General features: G+C 44.0%; 1 protein-coding gene across 1 annotated transcript; it reads right to left on the bottom strand.

The window, feature by feature from the left end:
* Positions 1-208: 208 nt before the first annotated feature.
* On the bottom strand, positions 209-24,976 carry MPP1 (membrane palmitoylated protein 1). The gene is made up of 12 exons (XM_039331408.1): positions 24,748-24,976; positions 12,936-13,079; positions 11,912-11,990; positions 10,818-10,903; positions 9,584-9,652; positions 7,403-7,599; positions 6,442-6,548; positions 5,469-5,549; positions 5,098-5,178; positions 3,541-3,743; positions 2,300-2,374; positions 209-1,102 (listed from the first exon to the last, which is right to left on the bottom strand). The coding sequence occupies exons 1-12, from the start codon at positions 24,853-24,855 to the stop codon at positions 926-928; spliced, it is 1,407 nt and encodes a 468-aa protein (XP_039187342.1). The 5' UTR covers positions 24,856-24,976; the 3' UTR covers positions 209-925.
* Between the last annotated feature and the right edge of the window lie 838 nt (positions 24,977-25,814).

The following is a 25,814-nucleotide window of genomic DNA, read 5'->3' as shown; positions in this document are numbered from 1 at the left end:
TCAGAAGTTTGGTAGCATCCCTTGGACTCCGCAAGCTGCATCCTATCTCATCAGATACATTTCAATAGCTTTCAGCCGTTTCTGCCATTTAATAAAATTGGTTAGTCCATTAATTTTGCTACCGCTTTCGGTTCTCTTACGCCATGATCTGACACACCTCCACCTTCAGTTTCCAGTTTTTCATAAAAGATGGGTACAGACAGTAAGGTTAACCAGTCACATTTTTGAATCAGACTTTATTGCTGCTTTTTAAATTTTCCCTGTAATGGATTCAACTGAATGTTTCTATTGCACATTTGTCTATTTTTGGCATCCTCAGAGCATGAGATTTAACACATGGTCAGCCATGCTCCCTCCTGCTTATCCCTGTTAGTTACAAAGGTAGTTATTTGAGGGCCATACCCCCCGGTGGTGTGCTTCGGTGTAGTGTAGAACAAATACTTTCGTGACGGAGGCAAAAGAACACTCAAAACAGGACATTCAGCGTCAGTTCACAGTTCCTCCTCAAAAGGATGAGTGAAGGAATAAATCTCATCCATGCAGAAGTTTGAAAGACGCCTCTATCACAAGCGGAAAAAGAAAAACTAGGAAAACACGTTGAGTTAAAACACGGCTCTTAACATTCATGGCGTTTATGGCTTTTGCGCAGAACGTGTTTTTAGTATCCCTGTTTAAAACCTTATTGATAGTGGAAGAGGAGTATTGTTAGACTGTCCCCTGCTGCTAATATCTGCAAATAAATGGAAATAGAGAACAAAAAGGGGGTAAGCTGCATCCATAGATGCTCTTCTAAGGATGTTTTACAGCTGGAAAGTAACAGGCAATGGTGCAGCTCCAAGAAGGTTGCGTATTGGGCAGAAGCTTAGAGCAGGGAAGATTGTCCTCAACATGCTGCAATGAGGTGGGCTATATGGGTGCTGCCAGCTCAATACACCCAGGAAACTGGCACCCACTGTGGGGAGCGGCATGCCCGCTCAAATGCTGCCTGCAGTTGTTCAAGGCTCTCATCAACCCCGTTGTTCACCAGCACCAAATCAAAGTAATGGGCGTATCTGCTCCGGATGACCTCTGTGTCCTTCTGAAGTTGCTGCAAGGTTTCCATCTGTAGAGAGAAAATGGCAAGGATTAGGTCACGGCACAGCATGCAGATATTTCGCCCAAGCTCATTACCGTGAAGAAAAGATGCTCAGCCAAAATACCATCTGTTAAGATCATCAACCTTAAGAGCCAACTCTTTGTCTCTTCTATCTACAGATGCTTTTCTAATTGACGTAAAAAATACAACAGGTTGCCCTTGGCTTACAGCCATAATGGCAAAAAACAGGTAAATGTGGGCTGGTTGCCAAGTATCCGAAATATGGACACACGATTGAAGGGGGTGGCTATCAAAATTTCAGAACAAGGGCATAAGTACCTTTGGGGAAAGATAGCTGTTGCAACAGTCACTAAGCATCCAGTTGTAAGTTGAGGATTACTTGTAATTGATTTGAAGAAAACTCAAAAGATTTAGACTTTCTAAATAATCCGTATGTGTATTTTTTTTTAAGATCGATAACCTTTATTGTCATTTTTTTTTTACTGTGGGCACAACGGCACATATCAAAAATGAAATTTAGTTGCCCGCTCTTAAAGTGAAACATACATGACACACACCTAAACATACTATGTACAACATATCCCAGAACAAGTTAATCACGACCACCAAGAAAATCCAAACTAGAATTTTTTTTAATAAAACCGAGCTTTCATCAGAAACTTCCGACATCGTCAGGGTTCTTAAAGCTAGTTCATGGGAGCCACCTACATAAGATTACCAGCGCTTGCATCCGGCTTCTGGACTGCCGTCATTGGTCCCTGCTGATTAGGCTGTATTCTTGGCTTATCCTTGACATTAGCATCCAACCCTTTCCTGTTTCCTCCGTATACTCTCATTCACTCCGTCACTAGTTCTCGGGCTAAGCGGGATCCTCCCTCCCCTTTTTTGGGTGATCATTGCCTCTGTGCTCCCCTCACCCTCTTTCACTTTGCTCTTCTCACTGGGGGTCTGTATAGACCCACACCCCTACATAGTTTTACTCAACTAAGTCATGGTTGACACAAAAATCACAACTAAGAGGTTTTATGTTTTATCCCCAGAGCTGCTGAAATTCAGATAGCCACATCTCTGCATGCACCTAGCAACCCATAGGTGAAGACTTGGGCAAAAAACTGCACAAGAGAACTAAATGTTAAGGATGAGCGGCTTCTTCATTAAACCCCAAAAAGCATAATTTCACATTAAAGGCCCATCACCAGGTACCTGATCAGCTTGCTTTGGAGGAGCAATGAACACAACGAAAGGAGAAAACTCGGCAGTGTGGATGATTTTCAGTGTCTGTCAAAAGGAAGAGAGTACATTTTTGCCTTAAATAAAAAAGATAGCCTATTTCCCTGAGTTATAACGGGACTGCCTATTACACGTCAAAGTAGAGCTTGGAGGTGATTAATTTCCATTCTTGCTTAATAAAGTGATTCTATTCTTGATTCTAACCTCTTAAAAATATTTATCTGAATAGAAATTACAGAGTTAGGGATAATACAAAGGAAAGTGGTGATCTTCCCTTGACAGGTGCATACTCAATTTGCTTTACTGGTAGATGGTATGTCAATTTCTAAAGGAGTTTTGGACCACATTCGGCTAATAATAATAATAATAGTAATAATAATAATAAAGTTGGAAGGGACCTTGGAGGTAACCTAGTCCAACCCCCTGCTCAGGCAAGAAACCCTATACCATTTCAGACAAATGGCTGTCCAGTCTCTTCTTAAAAACTTCCAGTGTTGGAGCATTCGCCACTTCTGGAGGCAGGTCGTTCCATTGGTTAATTGTTCTAACTGTCAGGAAGTTTCTCATTAGTTCTAGGTTGCTTCTCTCTTTAATTAGTTTCCATCCGTTGCTTCTTGTCCTGCCTTCAGGGGCTTTGGAGAATAGCTTGACTCCCTCTTTTTTGGGGCAGCCCCTGAAATATTGGAACACTGCTATCTGTCCCCCCTCGTTCTTCTCTTCATTAAACTAGACATACCCAATTCCAGCAGCCGTTCCTTATATGCTTTAGCCTCCAGTCCCCTAATCATCTTTGTTGTTCTTCTCTGTACTCTTTCTAGAGTCTCAGAATCTTTTTTACATCGTGGTGACCAAAACTGGATGCAGTATTCCAAGTGTGGCCTTACCAAGGCATTGTAAAGTGGTATTAACACTTCACGTGATCTTGATTCTATCCCTCTGTTAATGCAGCCTCGCACTGTTTTGGCAGCTGCAGCACACGGCTCGCTCATATTTAAGTGATTGTCCACTAGGTCTGCGAGGTCCCTCTCACAGTTACTACTATTGAGCAAGGTACCCCCTGATTTAAGAATATGGAAAGATTTACTTCTGTTTCTGCTCCTTCAGCATTTATGAAATTTACACTTTTTGTCCTCTTTCTCCTAGTGCAAGAAGTAGAAGGGTGCTTACAAATTTAACCTGCTGATTAAACAGATGCGTCACAGGCCTCTTCCTACCTGAGGCTCAATGTCCAGGATTGCAATTTTGCCCTGTTGATGGATCTTATGCAAAGTCTCAAATTTGGTGCCAAACATATAGCCCTGGTAACTTCCAAATTCCAAGAACTCATTAGCCGAGATTTCTTTTGTCATGTCTTCTGTGGAGACAAAGTGATAGTTCTTTCCATCCTCTTCATTCTTCTTTTGGGGCCGAGTGGTATCTGTGAAAATCAGCGCAACGTGTCAAAAAACTGTAAGGAGGTGGGTCCCCATAGCATCTGCTCAAATTATGGAATAATTTGGGAGGTGCGATTAAGTGAATTGTTGCATCTACATGGAGATGGGTGAACCCAAGAGGTCCTCATATTTTGTGTTCTTGAGTCCAAATACACTTGGGAAAATTTGTGACTCAAGAACCTGGGGGACGGGATGGAAATACCAGGTCAATCAGGCTTGGCAACTAATTGCTGGGTACGTGTGGAATTTGGGTAGGGTGAATCTGGCCAGTCCAAAAACCTCTGGAGGTAGCTACCAAACTTTCCCCACCATCCCAACTAAGCTTTTTATTCTTTTTTTCCTAGGTAAAAAAAAGACACAAGACTTCCATATTTTTAAGTAGTTTAGAAGTGGCCTTGGAGAATGCATGAGAGAGCATTAAAGAGAAAGATGGAGAAGCAATTGTACACTCCAGAGATAGAAGGAAGAGTGAGAAAGAAATTCAAAATAACTCCACCTTGATTCTGTTCAGTATCAGACTAGACAGAAAGGAACCTGGACAGAATAACAACAACAGAGTTGGAAGGGGCTTTGGGGATCAAAAGAGAGACCCTATACTCCAGGAATTCTGGGAGTTGAAGTCAACGAGTCATAAAAGAGCCAAGGCTGCCTACCCCTGCCCTATACCATTCCAGACTTTCAAGATTTTGGTAATATGCCTTTTAATAAAACAGTAAAGTTTTTGGAATCTATGCAAGGTTTGTTTCTTGACTAAGCCTACTTCAAAGGGCTGTCATCAATCTTGAAAGCCTTTTAAGTTTTCTTGGTGCCAATCTATGCTAAACAAAATCAAGGTGGAAATATTTTGAGTTGCTTTCTTACACTACCTTCTATCGCTGGACTATATAATCTCTAAGTCCAAGGCATATAGATTTGGTGAGTAAATAAATAAAGCCCTTAATGGTTCTCCCCAAGGAAACCTCTAAATTATAGCATGGCCAATTTTATTTGCAGTGCAAATCAAGAGTTGTATGAGTACAATGGCTTGAGGAGCTCTGCGAGCAGAACAGTGGGATAAAACATTCCAACTTAAAAAAAAATATGCAGATGGAAAGAGCCAAGAGGCATATTCTGAGCCAGGCAAATTTCCAATGGAGGATCCAGAACCATATTTTTCAAAATGGCAACTTTAAGGTGTGTGGACTTCAACTCCCAGAATTCCCTAGCCAGCATTGCTAGCTGGGGAATTCTGAGAATTGAAGTCCACACACATCTTCAAGTTGCTAAGCCTGAAAAACAGGGATCTAGTGTCTCCTCCCAAAGAGACATATTGAGTAGGTTTCTTGTGGGCAGACATACATGGAACAGGATATCCGAACTTCTCCGGGTATTTGTTGAGCAGCGTGTTCTTAATGTGGCTTCTTCCAACACCACTTGCTCCTGATCCAAAAGAAAGGGAAAAAAAGTCAGGAACCACAAAGAGTTATTTTTATCTGTTTTCCCATCTCCTGGGCTGGAAGTTGTGTTGGTTTCAAGCAACTCTGCTTTCAGTGCAAGCTCTAAGGTCTGAAACCTCGAGTTTAAACTTAAATCCTACATTTTCATATACCGATTGTTAATATGGGAGTGGATAAAAAGTGTATGTTTGATACTTAACTTGGGTGTCTAAAACATTGTAATTGTAGGAATTCATTGATTCAATGCTTGAAGAAGAGGTATGACTTCATTACCTATAAGCACCAAAGTTTTCCGCTTAAATGCTGGTAGCTGGACCACCTCCTCGTAAGACACTACATCAAGCTGGTCAAAAACTAAAAGGAAAATGAGAAAGAATTTAGACAAACTCCAGAAGACTGAGAGTTCCACAAATATCCTACAGTTGTGTTATGGTATGATCTCCTTTAACGTTCTGGAGAACTTGAGGAGAAGGCTGAGGAATGAAAAATGGACCACTACAACAATCCTAGGAACGTGGCAGGTGGAAAGAAGGATTTATTATTATTTATGGCAGCTGGGGGATTCTGGGAATTGAAGTCCACCCTTTTTAAAGTTTCCAAGGCTGAGAAACACTGGCCTAGATGCAATGAGGAGGTCTAGTCTACCCTAGAAGAACTCCAATATAAGTTCTTCACACCATCTCAAGAGAGGTCCTTCCTTCACACAAGCAATATGCACTCCTGGTAGAGCACATAACCTGCACTTATTCGATCCCATAGTTAGTCAAGAGGCACGTGTGAGTATCCCATTTTTCACTGAATGGCCTTCCAATATGCTTCCAATACGTGCTTCTACTAATCCCAACAGAAGACATCTGAACAGAATTCCCTAACAAGGGACTCTGGGCAGACTGCCGGAGAATTACAAGATGTATACATGAAGTTCAAAACCAATGTCAAAAGAAAATGTTTCTAAGGCCTTTTAAAAGTATAGTCTCTCCCAACCAGGGAGCTGCTCAACCATCATCCAGCACAAAGGCTGGCTTCTTTTAACATCTTCAGGTGAGCCTACAATGGGATTAAGTAGTCTGTGGTGGTTCACTTTATTGTGTGAACCCCTCTCTTAGCATCCTGAACTAGACTATCTGGTTAAACCAGCCCAGGTTTATTGGCTTGGCTCTAATACATTGTGCAAACATAGCCACAGAGTGCATTGCGATCTAATGCTGAGCAGTGCCCATCCGAAGACTAAACGTTGTGGACTTACTTGAGCTGTGCTTTGCCAAGTATTTGTCTTTGCACTTCTTCTTCTTTCCAAAAGGGGTACAACTCTGGCCTTCAGACTGATTCTCTTGGGTTGTGCTGGCCACACGCCTGCAGGAGATTTGCAGTGACAGCAGTCAATCTTAAGAGCAACCTGACATTTCATTAATCTACCACCTCATCCCATCTCTGTCATCCTCAAAGACTTGGAAAGAGGGAGAAGGTGGCTTTCTAACTGTTGATTTCATCAAGGGATTGAGCGCTGCTCCATGGCTGCCAAAGGACACCAAGGCAAGGACTTAGTTGTTCTCTGGGAATATCAGGTCCAAGAACTGTGGTTCGGTGTAAGGTGTTCCTGGGGACCTTCATCTTCCAAGGTTAAGCAGGTAACCAGCAGAGACCAATGAAGCTTCTCCAGTTGGGCCACCAAAATATGATCTCCCTCCTCATCTGGGACTTCATTTAATATGCCTTCAACTGTAATATTCTTACTTCACATTTAAGAGCCTTTTTGAAAAGACTTTCAAGGATTAAACCCAATTACTACTGCAGATGATGGAATGAATGCACCCGTAAGATTGATGCCAAGCAGTTTTGTTTGGAAGGAATTGACCGAATTCAAAGTCAATTTCAACCATACTGGTCATTCTAGCCTCAACCTCTCTGGAGGGATCAGTATGCAGAAAGCTTATAAAGCTAATAATTAGAGAACCACTTCGGTATAGTGGTTAAAGCACCAGGCTAGATACCAAGAGACCGGGAGTTCAAGTCCCAAGTTAGGCACAAAGCCAGCTAAGTGACCTGGGGCCAGTCATTCTCTCTCAACCCTAGGAAGCAGGCAACGGCAAACCACTTCTGAAAAACCTTGCTAAACAAACTGCATAAACTAGTCCGGGCAGTCGCCAAGAATCCAGACTGATTTGAAGGCATAATCAATGAATAATAAACAAGCAAGCAGGACGTACCATTCTTGCAGCTCCAGAGATGGAATAAGTCCTGCCGACCCATTGGAAGAACCTTCTATCCGGCCTTGCCACCAATTACTGTCATCTTTATTGATAATCTCAATTACATCTCCAGTTTGGAACTTCAGGCCAGCTTCTTTGCAAGGGATGAGGTTGTCCTTCTGCGGGTCGTAGTCAAACTGGGCTCTGACAAACATCTGTTGGGAGGGGAGCATTCAAGAAAACTCAAACTGGTCCATCAGCTTTGTCTTGCATCACACGAATAACATTGAGTTGAAGGTACGAGACAAATTTTATCCAAGAGAGATCTCAAATTATGAAGGAAAGTATGCCAGGGAGAGGTCCTCATGACAACCACATAATCTACAGTGTTTCCTTCTAATGTTTGTGAAGGTTTCAGAAGATGGTGGTCCATGGATGATCCTCCTATGAGTCTTTTCATCTGAGACACATTTAGATGCAAATCAAACTGGGATCTGGCTGAATTCTGAAAGCTGAAAGTCCACACACAAAGTTTCCAAGGTTGAGAAGCATGGGCCTAGATGCAAGGGGGGGGGGGGGCTGGTTTACTCTGGAAGAACTCCAATACAACTTTTTCACACCATCTCAACCAATACTATTCACCGGAGCCTCGGTATTTCCATGCATCTTTGCCTATCTATTTCCACCAACTCCCAACTTGTTTCTCAGGACAATTAACCCCTTCCAGAGAGTCAGGAGGAAATAACCAACAACCTCTAACTGCATTACAGAGGCAACACTATTTCTTACTCTTAACATCTGCACAACATGCAAGTATGCGTGACAATTTCCTCTTTTCCTTCCCCATCTGGCTTTCTTTTTGTATTTTGCGTCATCACCTGATAGGCTGCAAAGTTAACAACAACGTCTGTCTTGTTGTTGATGCTCTCTGAAGCCACCCTTGTCACCTTACCAGTTGAAAAGCAGATCATAAATACTATAAATAAACAGGCAAACATAAAAGCAGCATTGCAGTCATTCTGCAAGAAAGATGACTCCCTGACAGGAGCTGTCACTCGATCACACAGTTAGCAAAAGCTTCCCGGGATCAATTTTTATTTGCTTTGCAGCAGTCAAAAAGGTGGAGGAGATCCACTAGGTGAAAAAAAAAAAAATAAAGGTTGTGAGAAATGGAATCGTGAGTCTTGGAAAAAATGGAGGCATTAAAGAAGCATGGATCAACCCTGCAGTAGTTCCTGAGTAAAGCTTCAGTTTGTTCAGCATGGTATCTGGTTTATTTCCAAAGAAAATAGCTTTTCCCCACAAGAATCTGCAGCCCAACAATATGGTGTAACTTCAAGAGCAGGTGGGAACCCACAGAACTGGTACTGAGATCAGCAAAGATTTGGGATCCAGCAAAGATTTTAAGCTACCAGCTCTGTTGCTCTTAAGTGGAATGGCTAGCCCAGGGGTCTTCAAACTTGGCCCTTTTATGGGAGTTGAAGTCCACAAGTCATAAAAGGGCCAAGTTTGAAGACCCCTGGCCTAGAGATTTATTCCCACCAGCTTCTGCAGAGCCTCGTTGCACTTTAATCAGCCTTTTCTCCTCCTGCTCTCTTTTTCTCTTAAATAATTAGTGTAAATTTCATTTTTGATGTGTGCCGTCGTGCCCACAGTATAAAAATGACAATAAAGGTTATCTTATCTTATCTTATCTTATCTTATCATTTGCTTTCTGCATATGCTCCAGGACTATGAACTTTGACTGGCTTTGCTTTAAGGAAGGAACAAGCTAGTTGAGAGTGGACAAAAAAACTGCAGTCCAAGAATTTTGGGGTGTTTGTTTCTTGTAACAACCCCAAGTTCTTTGTGCTTTGTGTTGCTGGACTTCAATCCTGTAAAGTGCAAAGCAGTAATACATATATGTAAAAAAATAGGGGAGGGGGGGGAAACCAGCAGAGAAGAGAGAAGGCATTTCCCAGTCCCTACACCAGGATTTTTCAATCTTGGCAACTTTCAGATATGTGGACTTCAGCTCCCGGAATTCCCCAGCCAGCCTTCTCTTTGTGAGGAGGCAGGAGTAGAGTTTGGCTGAACAGGTCAAGCGAAGGTACATCATGTTACATACTAGGTGCAAAATCCATTTTTTTTAAAAAAAATCTTTTAATTAAAAGAAAATCACCTCAGAGTAAAACTGCTAATTGCAAATGTTCCACCTACCTTGAGGGGCAGAATTCGGTTCTGCTGGTTGGGAATGATCTTCAGGGAGATGGTTCCCTTGGTTTCTTTCTAAGGGTTAAAAGGAAAGAGAGGAAAAAACAACTTCTAGATTAAGAAATGGTTTCTAGACCGGCCAAGGAATAAAATTCCAAATGCCTCTTTTTCAGTCACCCAAAATGCAAATATGGGGGAGACTAGAAGTCACTCCTTAATATTCCACAGAAGCTGGTAGGAGATGACCAGGCTGAGTCTGAGGGTGGGGTCAAATGAATTATCAGTTTGGAATCTCTGCGTCTTCATAGGAGACCCAAGTCCAGCCTTCTTTGAAGTCCATTGACTCTTATCTGGCACCAATTCACCTTGACCGTTAGTAGTTCAAATTTTTGTGTATATATGTAGCATGAAAAAAAAAACTTGAAGTGCTTTTGAACTTTATCCTGGCTTCTGACCTCTTGCACCTAACCCAGGGGTGAGGCAACCTTGGCTCTTTTATGACTCGTGGACTTCAACTCCCAGAATTCCTGAGCCAGCATGGCTCAGCTTGGAAGTCATAAAAGAGCCAAGGTTGCCTACCCTTGACCTAACAGAAGCATTTCCAAAGCTACTTTATTGTCCTGGCAGTCTTGGGAAAAATGAACTTATGAACTTAACCAGAAGGAGGATCTAATATTCAAACCATATATAGCAGTATTTCCCCTGCAAAGCATGCTGAGTTTCAAAGCTCAAAGCTAGCTGACCCCAAAGTGAAATAGAAGACAGGAAGGAAGTCTGATTCACACATTACAATAAGCCATAAAGATGGTTTGATGATGAGTAAACTCTCTTCTCGTGGCTTAACATTATGTGTGAATTCCACTTGATCCCATATTTGTGAATTCGATCTAATTTTCGAACCGTAATTAAAAACCTTGGATTGGCATGCTGGCTGAGATGCTAAACCTTGGTTCTCAAACTTACTGAAATTGTGGACCATTAAATTAATTTCCGTTTTGAACAAGCGCATCTTTCATCTGTTGTTGTCTTCAAGAATATATTTTTCAATGGAAGAGTTGCGTCTGGATAGTTCTTCTCAGCCCACCCTTTTAAAATAACCATTTAAGACTAAACATGTACCCCAAAGACCTGGCTTATGTCCACAATGATTTATTCTCCCCCGCTTCTGGGTACTGTAGTCACCCCCAGTTTCTGTTCCCCAAAGAAGGTCCATCCTGCCTTCCCTTGTCCCCAAACCTACCAAGATCTTCTGCAACTGGTCTACAGAATGGTTGACCACACTCTTCCCATTGATCTCGAGAATCTCATCTCCCACACGAAGGAAACCTGCCAAGGTAGGACACACAGAACGGTGATGCGTCAGAAAAAAAAATAAGGCACGGTTGCCAGAATGGCAAAAACAGCAGCTTATACCCTGAAAAATAGTTTACCTTTTTTTTTTTTTATAAAGCTGATGAAAATTAATTGTCAAGGGTTAAGGGCAAGACACTGGAAATCAGGAAAGGCAACTGTAGAAGGAAGTACCCAACAGACTTAAGAATTTAAAAATGCAAAACAGTTTTCCCCTCTCTCCCTCCAAACGGCAGGAGAGAAGTGGGGAATCGTAGCCCCACATCAATGATACTACTGGTAGTCCTCGATTTACATCCATTTGTTTAAATTACAACAGCGCTCACAAATGCGACTTGCACTTAACCACTGTTGCGACATCCCTGCAGTCCCGTGATCAAAATTTGGATTGAAAAGCGGTCTTCAGTCACTTTTTTTCAATGCCATTGTAACTTTGGACAGTGAACTGTTGTAAGTCACGGACCATCTGCATAAGGACCCCTTGAAAAATTCGGGATCCCAGACTCAGCTGCTGAAAAGGGGGATACAGCCATGCCTTCACTCTGCAGTCAGAAGGCGGGCGGTTCTTAGGGTACAGGTAGCCCTCAACGTACGACCACAACGGAGCCCAAAATTTATGTTGCTAAGGGAGACCTTGGTTAAGTGAGCTTTGCCCCGTTTTACAACCTTTCCTGACACGTTTGTTAAGCGAGTCCCTGCAGTGGTTAAGTGAATCTGGCTTCCCCCTTGACTTTGCTTGTCAGAAGATCATGAAAGGCCTTCTGACAACTGACCCCAGGACACGACAACCGTCATAAATATGAGTCCGTCACCGATGCTCTGGATTTTGATCATGTGATCATTGGGGTACTGCAACGGTCATAAGTGTGAAAAACGGCCTTCCTGGTCCCTTTTTTTTCAGTGCCGTTGTAACTCTGAACAGTCACTAAGTGAACTGTGGTAAGTCAGGACTACCTGTGTTTTTCCAGGTCAGCATGTATTTACCGTGCCTGTGAATCATGCCCCCGTGGAGGATCCTGGCCACCATGCAGCTTTTCTTCTCGTTGAGCTTCAGTGTGATACCCTGGAAAAGACAGGGAGTTATGTGACAAACTAGACTGAGAGTTGCATCTTCCTCTCCCATCGCCCTCTGCTTTTCCTTTTGTGCTACATCTTTTAACACCCCCCTCACCCCCCAAAAAAGCTCTGGAACAAGATCTAAACGAAGCCTTTGGGGCTGAAATGCAGTGTTTAAATAAAGCAGTAATGGTGTGCTACCACGGCTTGCCATCTCTGAAGGAGCCATTAGTCGTACTCCATTGGATTTGACTCCATCGCCATTTTTTAAGGCTGCCAGACATTGGGGAACAAAAGAGGAAACCCCTTCCACAGGACTGCTGTTGGGACAAGCTCTTCGATCAAAGAAACCACAATCTGTTATTTGTGTAGAGCTGACCCACTCCTTTCTCGCTTGTTGTAGTTGTCTGCCTACAGCAGGGATCCCCAACCCCCGGTCCGTGGACCAGTATTGGGCTATGGCATGCCAGCAACCGGTCCGCACAAACAAGCGAAGCCCCATCTGCGGGATGCAGGCAGCACACAAAACCACACACTCTCCGGTCGGTGGAAAAACCTCTCTCCACGGAACTGGTCCCTGGTGCCCAAAGGTTTGGGGACCTCTGGCCTACAGGATTGAGACAGTATATCTTAAAAAAAGGTTCAGTCATGGCAACTGGACCAAAGCTTGTTAATCTGAGACGTTTTGTTCCTCATCCAAGTAATTTCATCGATCAAAATAAAAAATTCGGCAGAGAGTCAGAAAGTCGTTGGCATGAGCTCACTCTTTGCCATGCCAACTGCAGGGGTTTCTCCCCCAAATGGGTTGCAATATGTCAATGAAGTCTCAAATTATCCAGGCCAAAGATACCCAAAAAGGTTAAACCATCATCGTTAGATCAAGGCGGTGATTTTCCCAGTAGCTGGAATGCCCCCAAACCAAGTCTCTCCCCCTCTTTTCCCACCAGCTCACCATGGGCTCCTCCGTGATCTTCTCAAACTGGATTAAACGTATCTTCCGCACCTCCTGGCCGTTGGCATGAGCCAGGCTGCCATTCTTGGCTGAGCCGTTGGTGTAAATGTCCTCGGTTATTGCATTCATTGGGCAAGAGACCGTCTGCAGGAGCAAAAACAGTGGTTGGGTTTAGGAGAGTATCCAGTTAGAAGCTTCAGCTGAAGGAAGAGGTCTCTAAGACAGGACTTTTCTCTCGCATTCCATCCTTGAACCCATGTTGTCTACAAGCACAGCTGCAGGTGGCCCTTACCACAATAGGGACAAGAATTTCCATTGCTAACAAGCCGTCTGTTAAGTGAGTCTGGCCCGATTGTACTTTTTTTTTGCCCAGGGTGGTTAAGAGAAACAGTGCAGTTGTTAAATAAATCATGTGGTCACTAAACAAAACCAGCTTCCCCCACTGACTGTGCTTGTCAGAAGCCACCTGGGAATGGTGATTATATGATACTGCAATTGTTGTAACTTTCTTTCTTTCTTTCTTTCTTTCTTTCTTTCTTTCTTTCTTTCTTTCTCTCTCTCTCTCTCTCTCTCTCTCTCTCTCTTTCTCTTTTTCTTTCTTTCTCTCTGTCTCTCTTTCATCTTTCCTTTCCTTTCCTTTCTTTCGTTCTTTTTTATACCAGGACAAGAAAATTATTTGAGCAATGGCATAGGGTCTCCTGCTTGTGCTGTGGGTTGGATTAAAACACCTCCAGGTCCCTTTCAACTCTGCTACTCTTCTGTTAAATTCAATCTGGTCAAATTTTCAGGAACTGTTCTGTTTGCTTTATAATAATAATTTATATGCCACCTGATTTTTAGCACCGGGTGATCATCCAATTCATTTGCTTTAGTTTTCTTCTTCCTTTCTTATTTAAAGTTATCTCCCTTTATAATCTTCTTAAAGAAGATCATGTGGTTTATCAGTATGAAAGGTTAATCTGATAGGAGTATTATTGTTTTTTAGTTCACTGGAAGGACTTGTTTGTTAACACTATTATTTATTTAATGAAGCACAACAATATGTGAAACAAAACAAAGATGATTAAGATAAGTTAAGCTTAGGTGTGTGTTCCTGATGCTCCAAATAACAATGAGACCTCTGGAAAAAAAATTGGTTTCATCTACCATTCATTCAGTGGCTATTCCAAGTTACAACGGCACTGAAAAATGTGCCAATTATCACTAGTTTTCTTACTTATGATCATTGTGATCAAAATGTGGACGCTTAGCAACTGGCTCATATTTATGATGGCCGTAGTGTCCCGGGGTCACGGGATCCCCTTTTCCGATCTTCTGACAAGCAAAGTCAGCAGGGGAATCCCGATTCACTTAACAACCATTTTACTAACTTAACAACTGCAGTGATTCAGTTAACAATTGTAGCAAGGTAGGTCGTAACACTCACTGAACAGCTGTCTCACATAGCAACGGAAATCTTGGAACTATTTGTATTGCTGGATCCCCAGTTCACAAAACCTGTGCTAAAATAGTACAGTGTTTAAATTGGGCTCTCAGAAATGTTGCCAAGCCCTGTGTGAAGCCATTTATGCTCCAACTGGTGATAATTATAATTATGTCATTTTCTTGGCTAAAGTGGATGCCTTGCTTTCATCAACGAAAGCTAAAATTGTCACTTGGCGTTCGGCGTTATCTGCAGAGAGAGACTCAATCTATACGATCAACACAGCTGCTAAAGCAGGCCAATTTAATTATTCCCTCTCCTGCATTGTAGGCTGTTTTGTTTCTCTTGGCTGAGCATGAAGCAGTTAAGGAAGCTGGTATTTTGGTTTCTCTGTAATAGCATATCTACCTCGGTTGCGAAAGAGAGAGAGAGAGAGAGAGCTGTGAGCGAATTACAAACAGAATAAGGGCCCACACATGTCCTGAACCGCTGAACAGAAAGATATTGTGAATTGTTTAGCAACCGTGTGTACCTCAATATTGAAAAGATGTAAGAGCTGAGGTTTGGTTACAGAGGGATGAGATCCAGTTTGTGCAGGATCAGCCACAGCTTGGAAAACATGTTTTTTTTTTTTTTTGGAACATTGGATTGCAATCCCTACGAATGCGGTTCACAGAAAACAATGAGGCTTTTTCAACAAGGGAGAGATTACCGGTGAAGGCCACCTAAGACATCTCTACGGATTGAGGTGTCTCCTTAGCATGATCAAAACACATGTGATTGATTTGACAGCAGCTGGGATGGTGCAATCAACCCGCTGCCTGTTTTTTTTAGGTGTGCTGCACATAGATTGCCTAACCCCAGTTTCAGGCATGGTTGAAACCATCTGGAGATAAGATGGCTGATCTTTCATCTACCTTTCCTTTCCCTAGGATTAGTTGGTTATTAACATAACAACACACACAAACAATCCAAAAACACCCCCCCCTAATTCTGATCCTCCCATATATACATTAACTCTTCTCCAAGAAAAGCAGAAAATGAAACGATAATACTGCTTGCTTAAGATGGGGAAATACAGATACAGGAGGGACGGCTAAGAGATTGTTGGCCAGTCGCCAACAAGGCTCTTATGAACCCAAGGTCACCCTTAGCTGATTTCAAAAAGTTGAGAATGATTGAAATGAAGTCCAAGCCACAAGAACTGGGCAATGGCAGACATCTTCTTCTTCTTGTGCCATATCCGTTATCGGACATTGATGATCATGTTGGCGATCCTGTTTTTATCAGCAGCCACACGAAAAAGTGCTGCTGAGTTTTGTCCAAACCAGTCCCTTAGATTTTGAAGCCATGATGTTCTTCGTCTGCCTGGACCTCATTTGCCTTCCATCTTTCCCTGGAGGATTAAATGGAGTATGCCGTATTTTTCTGGGTGTCGCATCACATGTCCGAAATATTCTAATTTTCGTTTTTTAATTGTTTTGATGATTTCCCTGGACTTTCCCAGGTGGCTTATCACCTCTTCATTTCTGATCTTATCAACCCAGCTTCTACGTAACAGTCACCTGTAAATCCGCATTTCAAACGCTTCTAGTCTCTTCAGGTGGCCTTCCGTCAGAGACCAACTCCATAGAGCAGGATAGAAAAAATATAGCATCTGACAAGCCTAATTTTCAGTCTTAGGCTTATGTCATGACTACAGAAGACCTTTTTCATTTTGAAGAAAATGGCAGACATACAGATAGGAATTGTATTAAGAGTCCTGAAATCCACAAATGATTCACGGTGACAATGTGAAACAGCAAAGCAGAGATTGGAAGACGAGGAGAGGGGAAAAAAAAACACCCCTGCTTTATGTTGCAAAATGTATTGGCTCAATGTTCAAGTCTTCCCCTTGCCTTCTCCAGCCAAGACACTGACATCAACCCTGGCCTGGGTTTAAAGTGCTTGTCAGGAAAGCTGATTCAGCCCAACGTCTTATCTCCACTCCTTTCCTTGACGTAGCCTTTGACAAAGCTGCAGCCCAGATCTCTAGGCTCAGCAAAGATTTCCTCAGGAACACAGCACATTCTGTCTACTAGCACAAAGGTTAAGTCAGGATGTTCCCATTTTATCCCGACCAGTTATTCCCCAACCTTTGCTTGGAACGAGAGAAGAAAAACAGCCTTCTGGCCCAAGTTAAGAAGAATCACGGGGGAAGACTGGACCTGGGAACCTCTCATATTTGGATATTGCAGGCCACCAGAGATCCAGGTTACACTAGGACAAAAGAAACTGAATTTTCAGATGGAACTGTACTATAACTCCCAGCTCTCCATGTTTAGACGTGTTTTTTAGAACCTGGAAGCTATGGAATTTGGTGGCATTGAGAAGTCCATATATGGTCTCCTACTTTTTTGAGTACAAGGCTAGAAATTCCAGCAATAGGGTCCCAGGTATCCTCACGGTGTCCATTCACCCATCCAGAAGCCACCCACTGTTCTGCATGTCTCATAATGCCCTCGTGAGGGCAATGCAGCACGGGTCTGAAGACCTGTGGAAACCTACAGCATTAAGCAGTTTTTCAGATTTAGTAGCTGGCTCCAGGCAAGCCTACACCCAGGTCACTGCATGCACAAACCATCAGGGAGGGTGTGAGAAACCAGGTGGTCAAAGAAATGAACGATGGTGATGATATCAACAAGTTTTCTGAGAATGTTGGCCATCAACATTGAGCAAGAAGAGCATAAAGATATCCAGTCTAAAACCAACAGGTACCACCTGCTTCAAGAAAATTGAACCATCTGCTTCAAGACTAGTGGGTTTCTTTGTGCACCCAGTTTTCCACCCTGGGAACAGGCTGCTAGACTAGATGGACCAGGGGTCCAATCTGAAAAGGGACTGGTTATGTTCTTATGGGTCCAGAATTCTCAACCAGCACAACCACAGGCCTTCTTGGGAGTGGTGATCCCAACAGATCTATATGCTATCAAACCGTTCGCTTCCTGACTTGCAGCTCTGAGTTCCCAGCTTCTCATTCTTCGTTTCAGTATCACAGATGCCTGAAGTTCAATGTCAGAGAGACAGACTTTCAGAGAATTCATGACCTCAAATGGGTTTACAATACCAGCAATGTAGAACTCCACGGTCCAGAAATGTATGTTTTCACAGCTTGAGAATCTGGCACTTTTAGGGTCTGGGACAATCCTTGCTCAATATTGCAACTAGGGGGGAAATCCAGTTCAAATCAAATCAACCAGTGGGATAACTGCCTGTCACTGAAGGCTTTCAAAAAGAGACTGGACAACCATTGGTCTGAAATGACGTAGGGTTTCCTGCTTGAGCAGGGGGTTGGACTAGAAGTCTTCCAAGGTCCCTTCCAGTTTTATTATTCTATGTTCTATTTTACAGAGAATGTCTGGGGGGGAAAGGATTTGACTGATATTGAGTATTTTTTTTTAAAAAAAAAACCAAGGTAACTCTGAATTTGGGATTCCTCCAGAAAGAGAATCCTTGCACCTCGTCGCTCTATTGCTGGGACATGTCTTCTTGTCCGGGAATGTCACTGTGGCAATATGGCAAAATGCCCTTTTTTATTGCTAAGGTAGGATGCAACATGGCAGAGTATGATGCTAAAGTTCTCCTTGCACACAATGTTCTTCTGGCAGGGGAAAAATGTCCACAATCAAGCCAAAAATAATATTGAATTTAAGAGTTTCAAGGAAGAAAACCTGGCTTGGAAACAGACCCAGGCACGCTGCATTACAAGTACCATCATGTCCTTGTCAGCAGTGGATTCTGGGGATTGCATTCCCAGCACCATGTAAAGGTGCCTTATAGTTGTTGAGTGGATGAGCTTTGAAAGATAAAAGCAATTTTTTCTCCCATGCAAGCACAACTACCCACGCCCCCCACCTTCACACTACACAAGAAGTGCAGCTCACAATACAAAGTGGTGTGCTAATAGGTTCAAATATTAACAAGACCATTCATTTCCAAGTCATTAGTTCCTTTTAAAAGCCACCCTTCGCAGCTGGAGGTTAGGCAGAAATAGATTTTACTGCAGCCACCCCCAGTCTGGTGCTCTTTTAGGGTAGAGAAATACAGTTCCCACCATCCCCAGCACCTCTTCTTCTTCTTGTTCTCCAAAAGTGTGCATTGGGAACTTTTGGTAAAGGTTTCCTAATGTTTGACAGCAGTTTAGAAATAAATAGAGATCTTTCTCGACATGCAGCAGTTTGGCAGTTTGATTCTCACCGGCTCAAGGTTGACTCAGGCTATGGGAGATCCTGAATTTTTCTTCTTTGTTCTAGGAGCCGCGGTGGTGCAGTGGTTAGAATGCAGTATTGCAGGCTAACTCACTGCTCACTGCCAGGAGTTCGATCCTGACCGGCTCAAGGTTGACTCAACCTTCTATCCTTCCAAGGTCAGTAAAATGAGGACCCAGATTGTTGAGGGCAACACGCTGACTCTGTAAGCCACTTAGAGAGGGCTGTAAAGCACTGTGAAGTGGTATATAAGTGCTATTGCTATATAAGAGCCATAGTGGCACAGTGGTTAGAATGCAGTATTGCAGGCTAACTCTGCCCACAGCCAGCAGTTTGATCCTGACATGGCTCAAGGTTCATTCAGCCTTCCATCCTTCTGAGGCCAGTAAAATGAGGACCCAGCTTATGGGGACAAGATGCTGACTTTGTAAACCATTTAAGAGGGGGCTGTAAAAGCACTGTGAAGTGATATATAAGTAAGTGTTACTTATACCAAAGGAAACCTGAGTTTTAAAAGGCATTACATTAATTTTACATGCTGTATAAAAATGTGTGAGGGGAAAAAAAAAAAGACCTTCAGCAGTGGAAAACATCTAAAAAATAGCACTTGATTCAGAGTGGAGAAAATAAGTGGACTTCAAAAGTATGCTTTGAAACGTTTTAGCCAAAAGTAATGTCAATATTTTACTATAACATTTGCAAACATTTCAAGAGATGATAATCTATAACAAACATCCATGCGCTTCCTTTTAAGTTACTGAAGAAAGTTACACAAAAGGAAAACACAGAAAGCAAAAGTTGTTTTCCATAATAAGACGATCTTCCTAAAAGTTGGCTCTAAGTTTAGTTTCAGTGTTTGGGCTTCTCGCTGGTATATTATATTTGGGTTTTGCGCTTTTATTAGCAATGAAATCCCTTCTAATTCTTCCATTCGACTAGCCTGGTGTATACTCCCCCATTTCCAAAAGGATATCAATGTAAAACAGGAAAAAATTTCAACCAAACAATAGAGCAGGGAACTTTTTCCAACAAAAAACATTGCATCTCATTTTATCACCTACGAGGATTGCCAAAATATGTTCAAATTCACTCCCATGGAAGTGAGGCTGGATGTGACAGATGGTTCTGGCCCCACTCCAATTTGTGCTGTTTGGACACACACCCACCCCTGAATCTCAGCTGCTGTATCCAGATCTGGGCACCACATTTTAAGAAGGATCCAGACAACCCAGGACAGCTGTAAAAAGAATTATTAGGGGACTGGAAACTAACTGTAAGAGTAATTTAATCATGGAAATAATTCATAGAGGAGTGACTCTGTTTGCTGATTATGTTCAAGCAAGGCTAACTAGCCAGCTTGCCTCTATTGTCTGCTTTAATCTGCGCTGAATAGGGAATTGTTTGATGTCAAGGACCTTTTGGATTCTAATTCCATAATCCAATCAACAGCATTGCAAAACTTGCAAACATTCAGCGATACAGTATCACCCTCAACAGCGATATCACAACTTAAAGGTAGCATCCCACCCACAATCTGACAAGGCACCGAACTGAGCAGCAAATTAATCTCAGTGTTGTGTTAGTGGATGCCAGGAAATTCTCAAGACCCTGACAAGCCCAGGAAAGCTTCAAAGGAAAATTGCAAACTCAAAGTCTCTCCCCCACCCACACCGCCCCTCCAGGTTCCAAGACATGCGAAGAAAGATCCAAGCTTTAATTCAAAGAAACAAAAATTGAAGTCAACCGTAGATAATCCCAACAAGTTAATTCTCCGTTGCAGATTATTTTAGCCACGTATCTCCACTCTGGGCTGAACAGGAGATGTGGCAGAAGTCTTGGTTAGAGGCCACCAGGCCTGGCTTGGGGGAAAGCAGGTGTAATCACGGGGTCCTTGGTGATCTCTGAGTTTGCTGGTTTTCTTGCAGACGTTTCATTACCAAACTAGATAACATCATCAGTGCAGCACCAAGGACCCTACAGTTTAATCCTAAACTGGAAATATTCTATCAATATCGGGTATAACCCAAGCAAGACAGAGTGGCTATTAATTCAAAAGGTAGTTAATGCCAGAATTATTCCAACTTTATGCCAATTTGGTTAGCCCAAATATTACATTAGTCTTCAAATCCCTCTGTTAACCATCTGTTATTATATTTAACATGTAGAAAGAAGTGTGTGTGTTTATGTGTGTGTGTTCTTCATCCCTACACAATGTTCTTTGTCTAGATTTAGAACATTTACTCTTAGGAGGAAAAGGATATGTATGTTTCCAAAACAAGCACTGGGCCGTGGCTGCCCATCTTTAAAAAAAAAAAAAAAAAGCTTGTGAATTCATATAACATCTTTCCATGTAACTCTTTTTTTTTTAAAAAAAGCTTTTTTCTTTCCTCTATTATTTCTCATAATTAACTCTATCTCCATTATTATTATTATTCCTTTTTTTAAAAAAAAATACATGTTTCTCTTTTAGGGAAAACAATAAGGGGAAAGATATCCTGTTTTAAAATAATAATAAAAAATGTCCTAGGCAATCCAGAGATGTCAAAAGCAGCGAGTTAGGTAGATAAAACAGTTTTAGCTCAAATTAATCTATTTCCACATTCTTTTTCTCGGGCGGCTGAATCAGCATCAGCTCAGCCACGTCCAGTTCAGACCAGATGAAACTTTGCAGCAAAACCGAGAATTAGTTTCCTCCTTGGCAGGCACACGATCTCTCTCTGTCTCGCTCTCTCTCTCTCACACACACACACACAAACACACACTCTGCCCAAGCACTGGGACAATGTGGCCAATCACAGAGTATTTCGCTTCAAGTCTTATGTCTTTCCTACCTACAATCATCTTGCTTCTTATGCAATCCAAGGAACAATAAGAATTATCTCCTCTATCTGATCTCTCTCCCTCCCTCTCTCCTTCCTTTCTCTTTCTCTCCCTCCCTCCCTCTTTCTCTCTCTCTCCTTCCCTCTCTCCCTCCCTCTTTCTCTTTCTTTCTCTCTCTCCCCCTCCCTCCCTCTCCCTCTTCCTCCCTCCCTCTTTCTCTCTTTCTTTCTTTCTTTCTCTCTTTCTCTCTCCCTCCCCACCTCTCCCGCTCTCCCTTTCTCTTTTTCTCTCCCTCTTTCTCTCCCTCTCTTCCTCCCTCCCTCCCTCCCTCCTTCTTTCTTTCTTTCTTTCTTTCTTTTTCTTCCTTTCTTCCTTTCTTTCTCCCTCCCTCCTTCCTCTTTCTTCCTCCCCACCTCTCCCTTTCTCTTTTTCTCTCCCTCTCCCTCTTTCTCTCCCTCTCTTCCTCCCTCTTCCTCCCTCCCTCCCTCTCTTTCTTCCTTCCTTTCTTTCTTTCTTTCTTTCTTTCTTTCTTTCTTTCTTTCTTTCTTTCTTTCTTTCTTTCTTTCTTTCTCTCTCCCTCCCTCCTCTCTCTTTCCTTCTCTGTTTTTGCATTCTATTCTGTCCAATTCTCAGAGACTGCCTGGACTAATCTCTGCAGTTTTCTCGGCCGGGTTTTTTTCAGAAGCGCTTTGCCGTGGCCTCTTTCCTGGGGCTGAAGAGGGGGACTAGCCCAAGGTGATGGCACCTGACGTGGTGCCCATGGCAGCACTAGCACTCCCAGTCTCCTGGTTTCAAACCTGATGCCTTAACCATTACAGCCAAACTGGTTTCCCCCCTACCTGATCTCTAACCTCCCTTTAAAGGCATTTGGCCCGGGTGCTCCAAAAAGACACACAATGAACAGCACAAGTAGTCCTCCAACTTACATGAGTTCATTTAGTGACCATTCCAAGTTACAACGGCACTGGAAAAAACGACTAAGGACCATTTTTCACACTTACGACCATTGCAATACCTCTATAGCCACATGATTAAAATCCAGATGCTTGGCAACTGATTCATATTTATGACAGTCGCCGCGTCCCCCGGGGTCACGTGATCCCCTTTTGCAACCTTCTGACAAGCAAAGTCAGCGAGGGAAGCCAAATTCATTTAACAGCTCCACGCATGGCTGGCTCAGGGATTCTGGGGGGGTTGAAGTCCAACGCCTCTCAAACTCGCCAAGGTTAAGACACAGCGATGCAGGATATGAGGAGAGCATTCCCCAACGAAGGAACATTTAGTGCCATCGAAACAAATGAAGCAAAAGTCCAGCATTTTAAAATTACACAATTGCACCACTGGGATGGAGCGGAGGACAACACATTTCTGCCCTGGTTCAAGTGCAGCAAAGGTAAAGTTCAGGAAACAGTAGGGTGCAACCCAGGTAGAGTGTTCCAGTACATCATGCATTTCCACCACGAGGCTGCATAGAATCTGCTGGGGGACAGTTTGTTTTCACCTCTCCTGTCCTTCATGATAATCTTTGCATGGTGTGTGTGTGTGTGGGGGGGGGGAACCATAAAAGAAGGCCAAAGGTCAAGAGAGCCCTGTTTGTTGGAGAGTCAATGTCAGAGAGACTTCAGGTAGTAAAGCATACTCATTGTTGTCTACCTGTCGGGCTGCACTGTAAGTCTGCATTCGGCTCATAATCCCGATATTTTGCAGGACTCGCCCTTCTCGCTTCCCAGAATGCAAGTTCTTAAAAGTCTACCCAGATTTCAACTGCTCATGATTTCTAAACTGGGGAGACACTGGGGGACCCTCCTCACATCCATTTTCAATTGGACAGAGCAAACCAGATCTCCTTTTCCCAGTCTGGGGCAGTTCCAGTAGCTGGTTGGGAAAACACATCTGGCCAGAGGCAGACAATGTTCAGTCTAGAATAGAATAGAGCTGGAAGGGACCTTGGAGGTCTTCTAGTCCAGCTCCCTGCTCAAGCAGGAGAACCTATACCATCTCAGACAAGTGACTGTTCCAGCCTCTTCTTAAAAACCTCTAGTGATGTAGCACCCACGATTTCTGGAGGCAAGCTGTTCCACTGGTTAATTGTCCTCACTGTCAGGAAGTTTCTCCTTAATTCTAGGTTGCTTCTCTCTTTGGTCAGTTTCCAAGCATTGTTTCTCATCCTTCCCTCTGGTGCTTTGGAGAATAACATGACCCCCTCCTCTTTGTGGCAGCCCCCCCAAATACTGGAATATGCTATCATGTCACCCCTATTTCTTCTTTTCTTCTTTGCCTAAGATCTCTTTCAATCGCATCGCAACCCAATGTTTTATTTTAGTGTGTTGCTGCTTTGCGGTGAGCTTTCCAAGTTGTCTCATAACAGGGTTGAAAGGGACCTTGTCCTGACGGAACCCCGTTGTGGTGGAAATTGGAAAACAATTGTCGTTTCCCCAAAGGCTACCACTCTTCTCTATGGAAGTTTATGAGGATTCCAAGTTAACTTTTGGGGCTTCAAGCAGCATTTTTTTTCCCTTGGCATTTTGTAGAGCAGGTCCCACCAGGCTGCCTGGGTGTCTTGTACAACTATGCTGTGGTTGACATGGATAATTTATTCATAGACGGAAAAAGTAAACTAATTCCACAGCCTATTTTAGGCTTCGCCAACATCCATTTGGAAGTGCTCAAGCCCCACCGCTGGGCCAAGAGTCCAGTGCCATATATTTATCCAGGAAGCCCAGTCCGAGGCTTGGAGCCTGCAAACCATCTCCGCCTGCCGGCTCCCGCAATTCACCCCCCACACCCCAAATGCATTTTTTTTGCCGCCCCCAGCAAAGGCGGAGAAGCGGTTGACTCCAGCCAGCTAGTCAATTTTGGCTGAAGATGAAGAAAGCTCGAGGCGAGCTGGTCTCCTGGCGAAGGTCGGCCAGGGACGGATCGGAGGAGTTAGGCTCTCTGCCCTACGTCCCCCAGCCCAGCCGGGAGCTCCCTCCAGACATTTCCTCCGGAGGGGGGGGGAAGCTTGTTTTCCACTCTCGCCAGTCGGCTTTTGACTTCCGTACGACGCGTCACGCTTCAGGCCGTTTGAAGCGTCGTGCCTAAACAGAGGTTCCCCAAATGTCCCCGGTAAACCAGCAAGCCAATCTACCCGTTGACCGTCCGAAGCCCCTGGAGAACCCAACTCAACCCAACCCAACTCAACTCAACTCAACCCAACCCAACCGGGCCTGGCTTGGCTTGGCTTGGTGAGAAGCAGCCCTCTTGGCACCTACCCATGGCGCGCCCAGGTGCCTTCCGCTGCCCCAGCCCACCTGCCCGAGGCTCCCCCTCTGCCTCTCACCTCGGCCCGGGGCTTGTTCTGCAGCAGGTGCTCCAGGTAGAGGTCCGAGAGCGCCGTCCTCATGCTGCTGGTGCTGCCGTCCCCGCTCCGCTCGGATTTCAGCGTCATGGTGCGGCGGGGGCTGCCGGGACGCGCGGCGCTGGCTCCGGTTGGCCCGGACAATAGGCGATCTTCTCCGGCGCTCCCTTGCGCGCTTCAGCCGGCCGAGGCGAAAGGAGCGAGGAGCCGCCAGGCGTCGGGAAGGGAACCGAGGGAAGGAGGGCTTGACGAGTTGGGCCCGCCCGCTCAGCCGCCGGGAGGGGCCAAACGGGAGGGTTCCCCCCCCCTTTCCCTCCCGCCCGGCTCCGCTCCGGCCGCTCCTTTGAGTTCAGGCCGGGCATCTGCGGGGCGTCGGGCAGAGGCGCAACCGCGCAAGCATCCGAGGCTGGGCGCGCCCGGGGGTCCCTGTTGCAGCCGTCGCCCCCTTCCCCACCCGGGTGCAGGCCTGGCTTGCAAATCAGAAGTGGGGGTGGGGGGTGACAGGCTACACAGGGATAAGGTTCGCCTACACAGCCCCCCGGTTCCATGGGGCTGTGTTTTGTAAAGCAAGGTTTATGGCTTCAGCAGCGCTCCCCTCTCCGTCCATCAGTATTGGCTTATTGAGTAGTAGGCCAAGAGTAAGCAACTTGGGTCGTTTGTAAACTATAGCTTAGGGCCTCCAATGGACCTGGCCAACTCTGTTCTTTCAGAGGGATGGTTAAGCAAACCGTTGCTTAGTCACAGACCCTGAACAGCCAGGGTGCATTGGGCTGCAAGCGGCAGAGCTTCGACATTAGCAAAGGACAGATGTCTGATATCTGCAACTCATCCCTCTTTCTCTGGCGAATGAATTTTCCAGGGGAAGCAAAATTATCGGTGCGGAAGACCAGATCTGGGCCGCCTTGTGAAATCCCACAAAGGAATCAGAGCAAATTGCACAATGAAATAATTGCCTGGAAGCCTTTGTGAAACTGAGGCAACTACAGCTGTTGTTTCGCAGTTGAGGGATTTACATGCTGTAATCCTGAAGGAACCTAATGAAGAAAAAA

The sequence above is a fragment of the Crotalus tigris genome, unplaced genomic scaffold (genome assembly GCF_016545835.1).
Source record: "Crotalus tigris isolate CLP2741 ecotype Arizona unplaced genomic scaffold, ASM1654583v1 scf7180000017622.5263843, whole genome shotgun sequence".
Taxonomy (NCBI): domain Eukaryota; kingdom Metazoa; phylum Chordata; class Lepidosauria; order Squamata; family Viperidae; genus Crotalus; species Crotalus tigris.
This window is presented reverse-complemented; position numbering and strand designations above follow the sequence as displayed.

What these genes read in the sequence shown, in the direction of transcription:
- MPP1 (XM_039331408.1), bottom strand. Translation starts at nt 24,855, where the DNA reads ATGACGCTGAAATCCGAGCGGAGCGGGGACGGCAGCACCAGCAGCATG. An exon ending in TCCTGGACATTGAGCCTCAG is followed by an intron (nt 2,375 to 3,540) that starts GTAGGAAGAGGC and finishes TCCTTTTGACAG; the next exon opens with ACACTGAAAATCATCCACAC. An exon ending in CTCCAAAGCAAGCTGATCAG is followed by an intron (nt 1,103 to 2,299) that starts GTACCTGGTGAT and finishes TTCTCTCTACAG; the next exon opens with ATGGAAACCTTGCAGCAACT.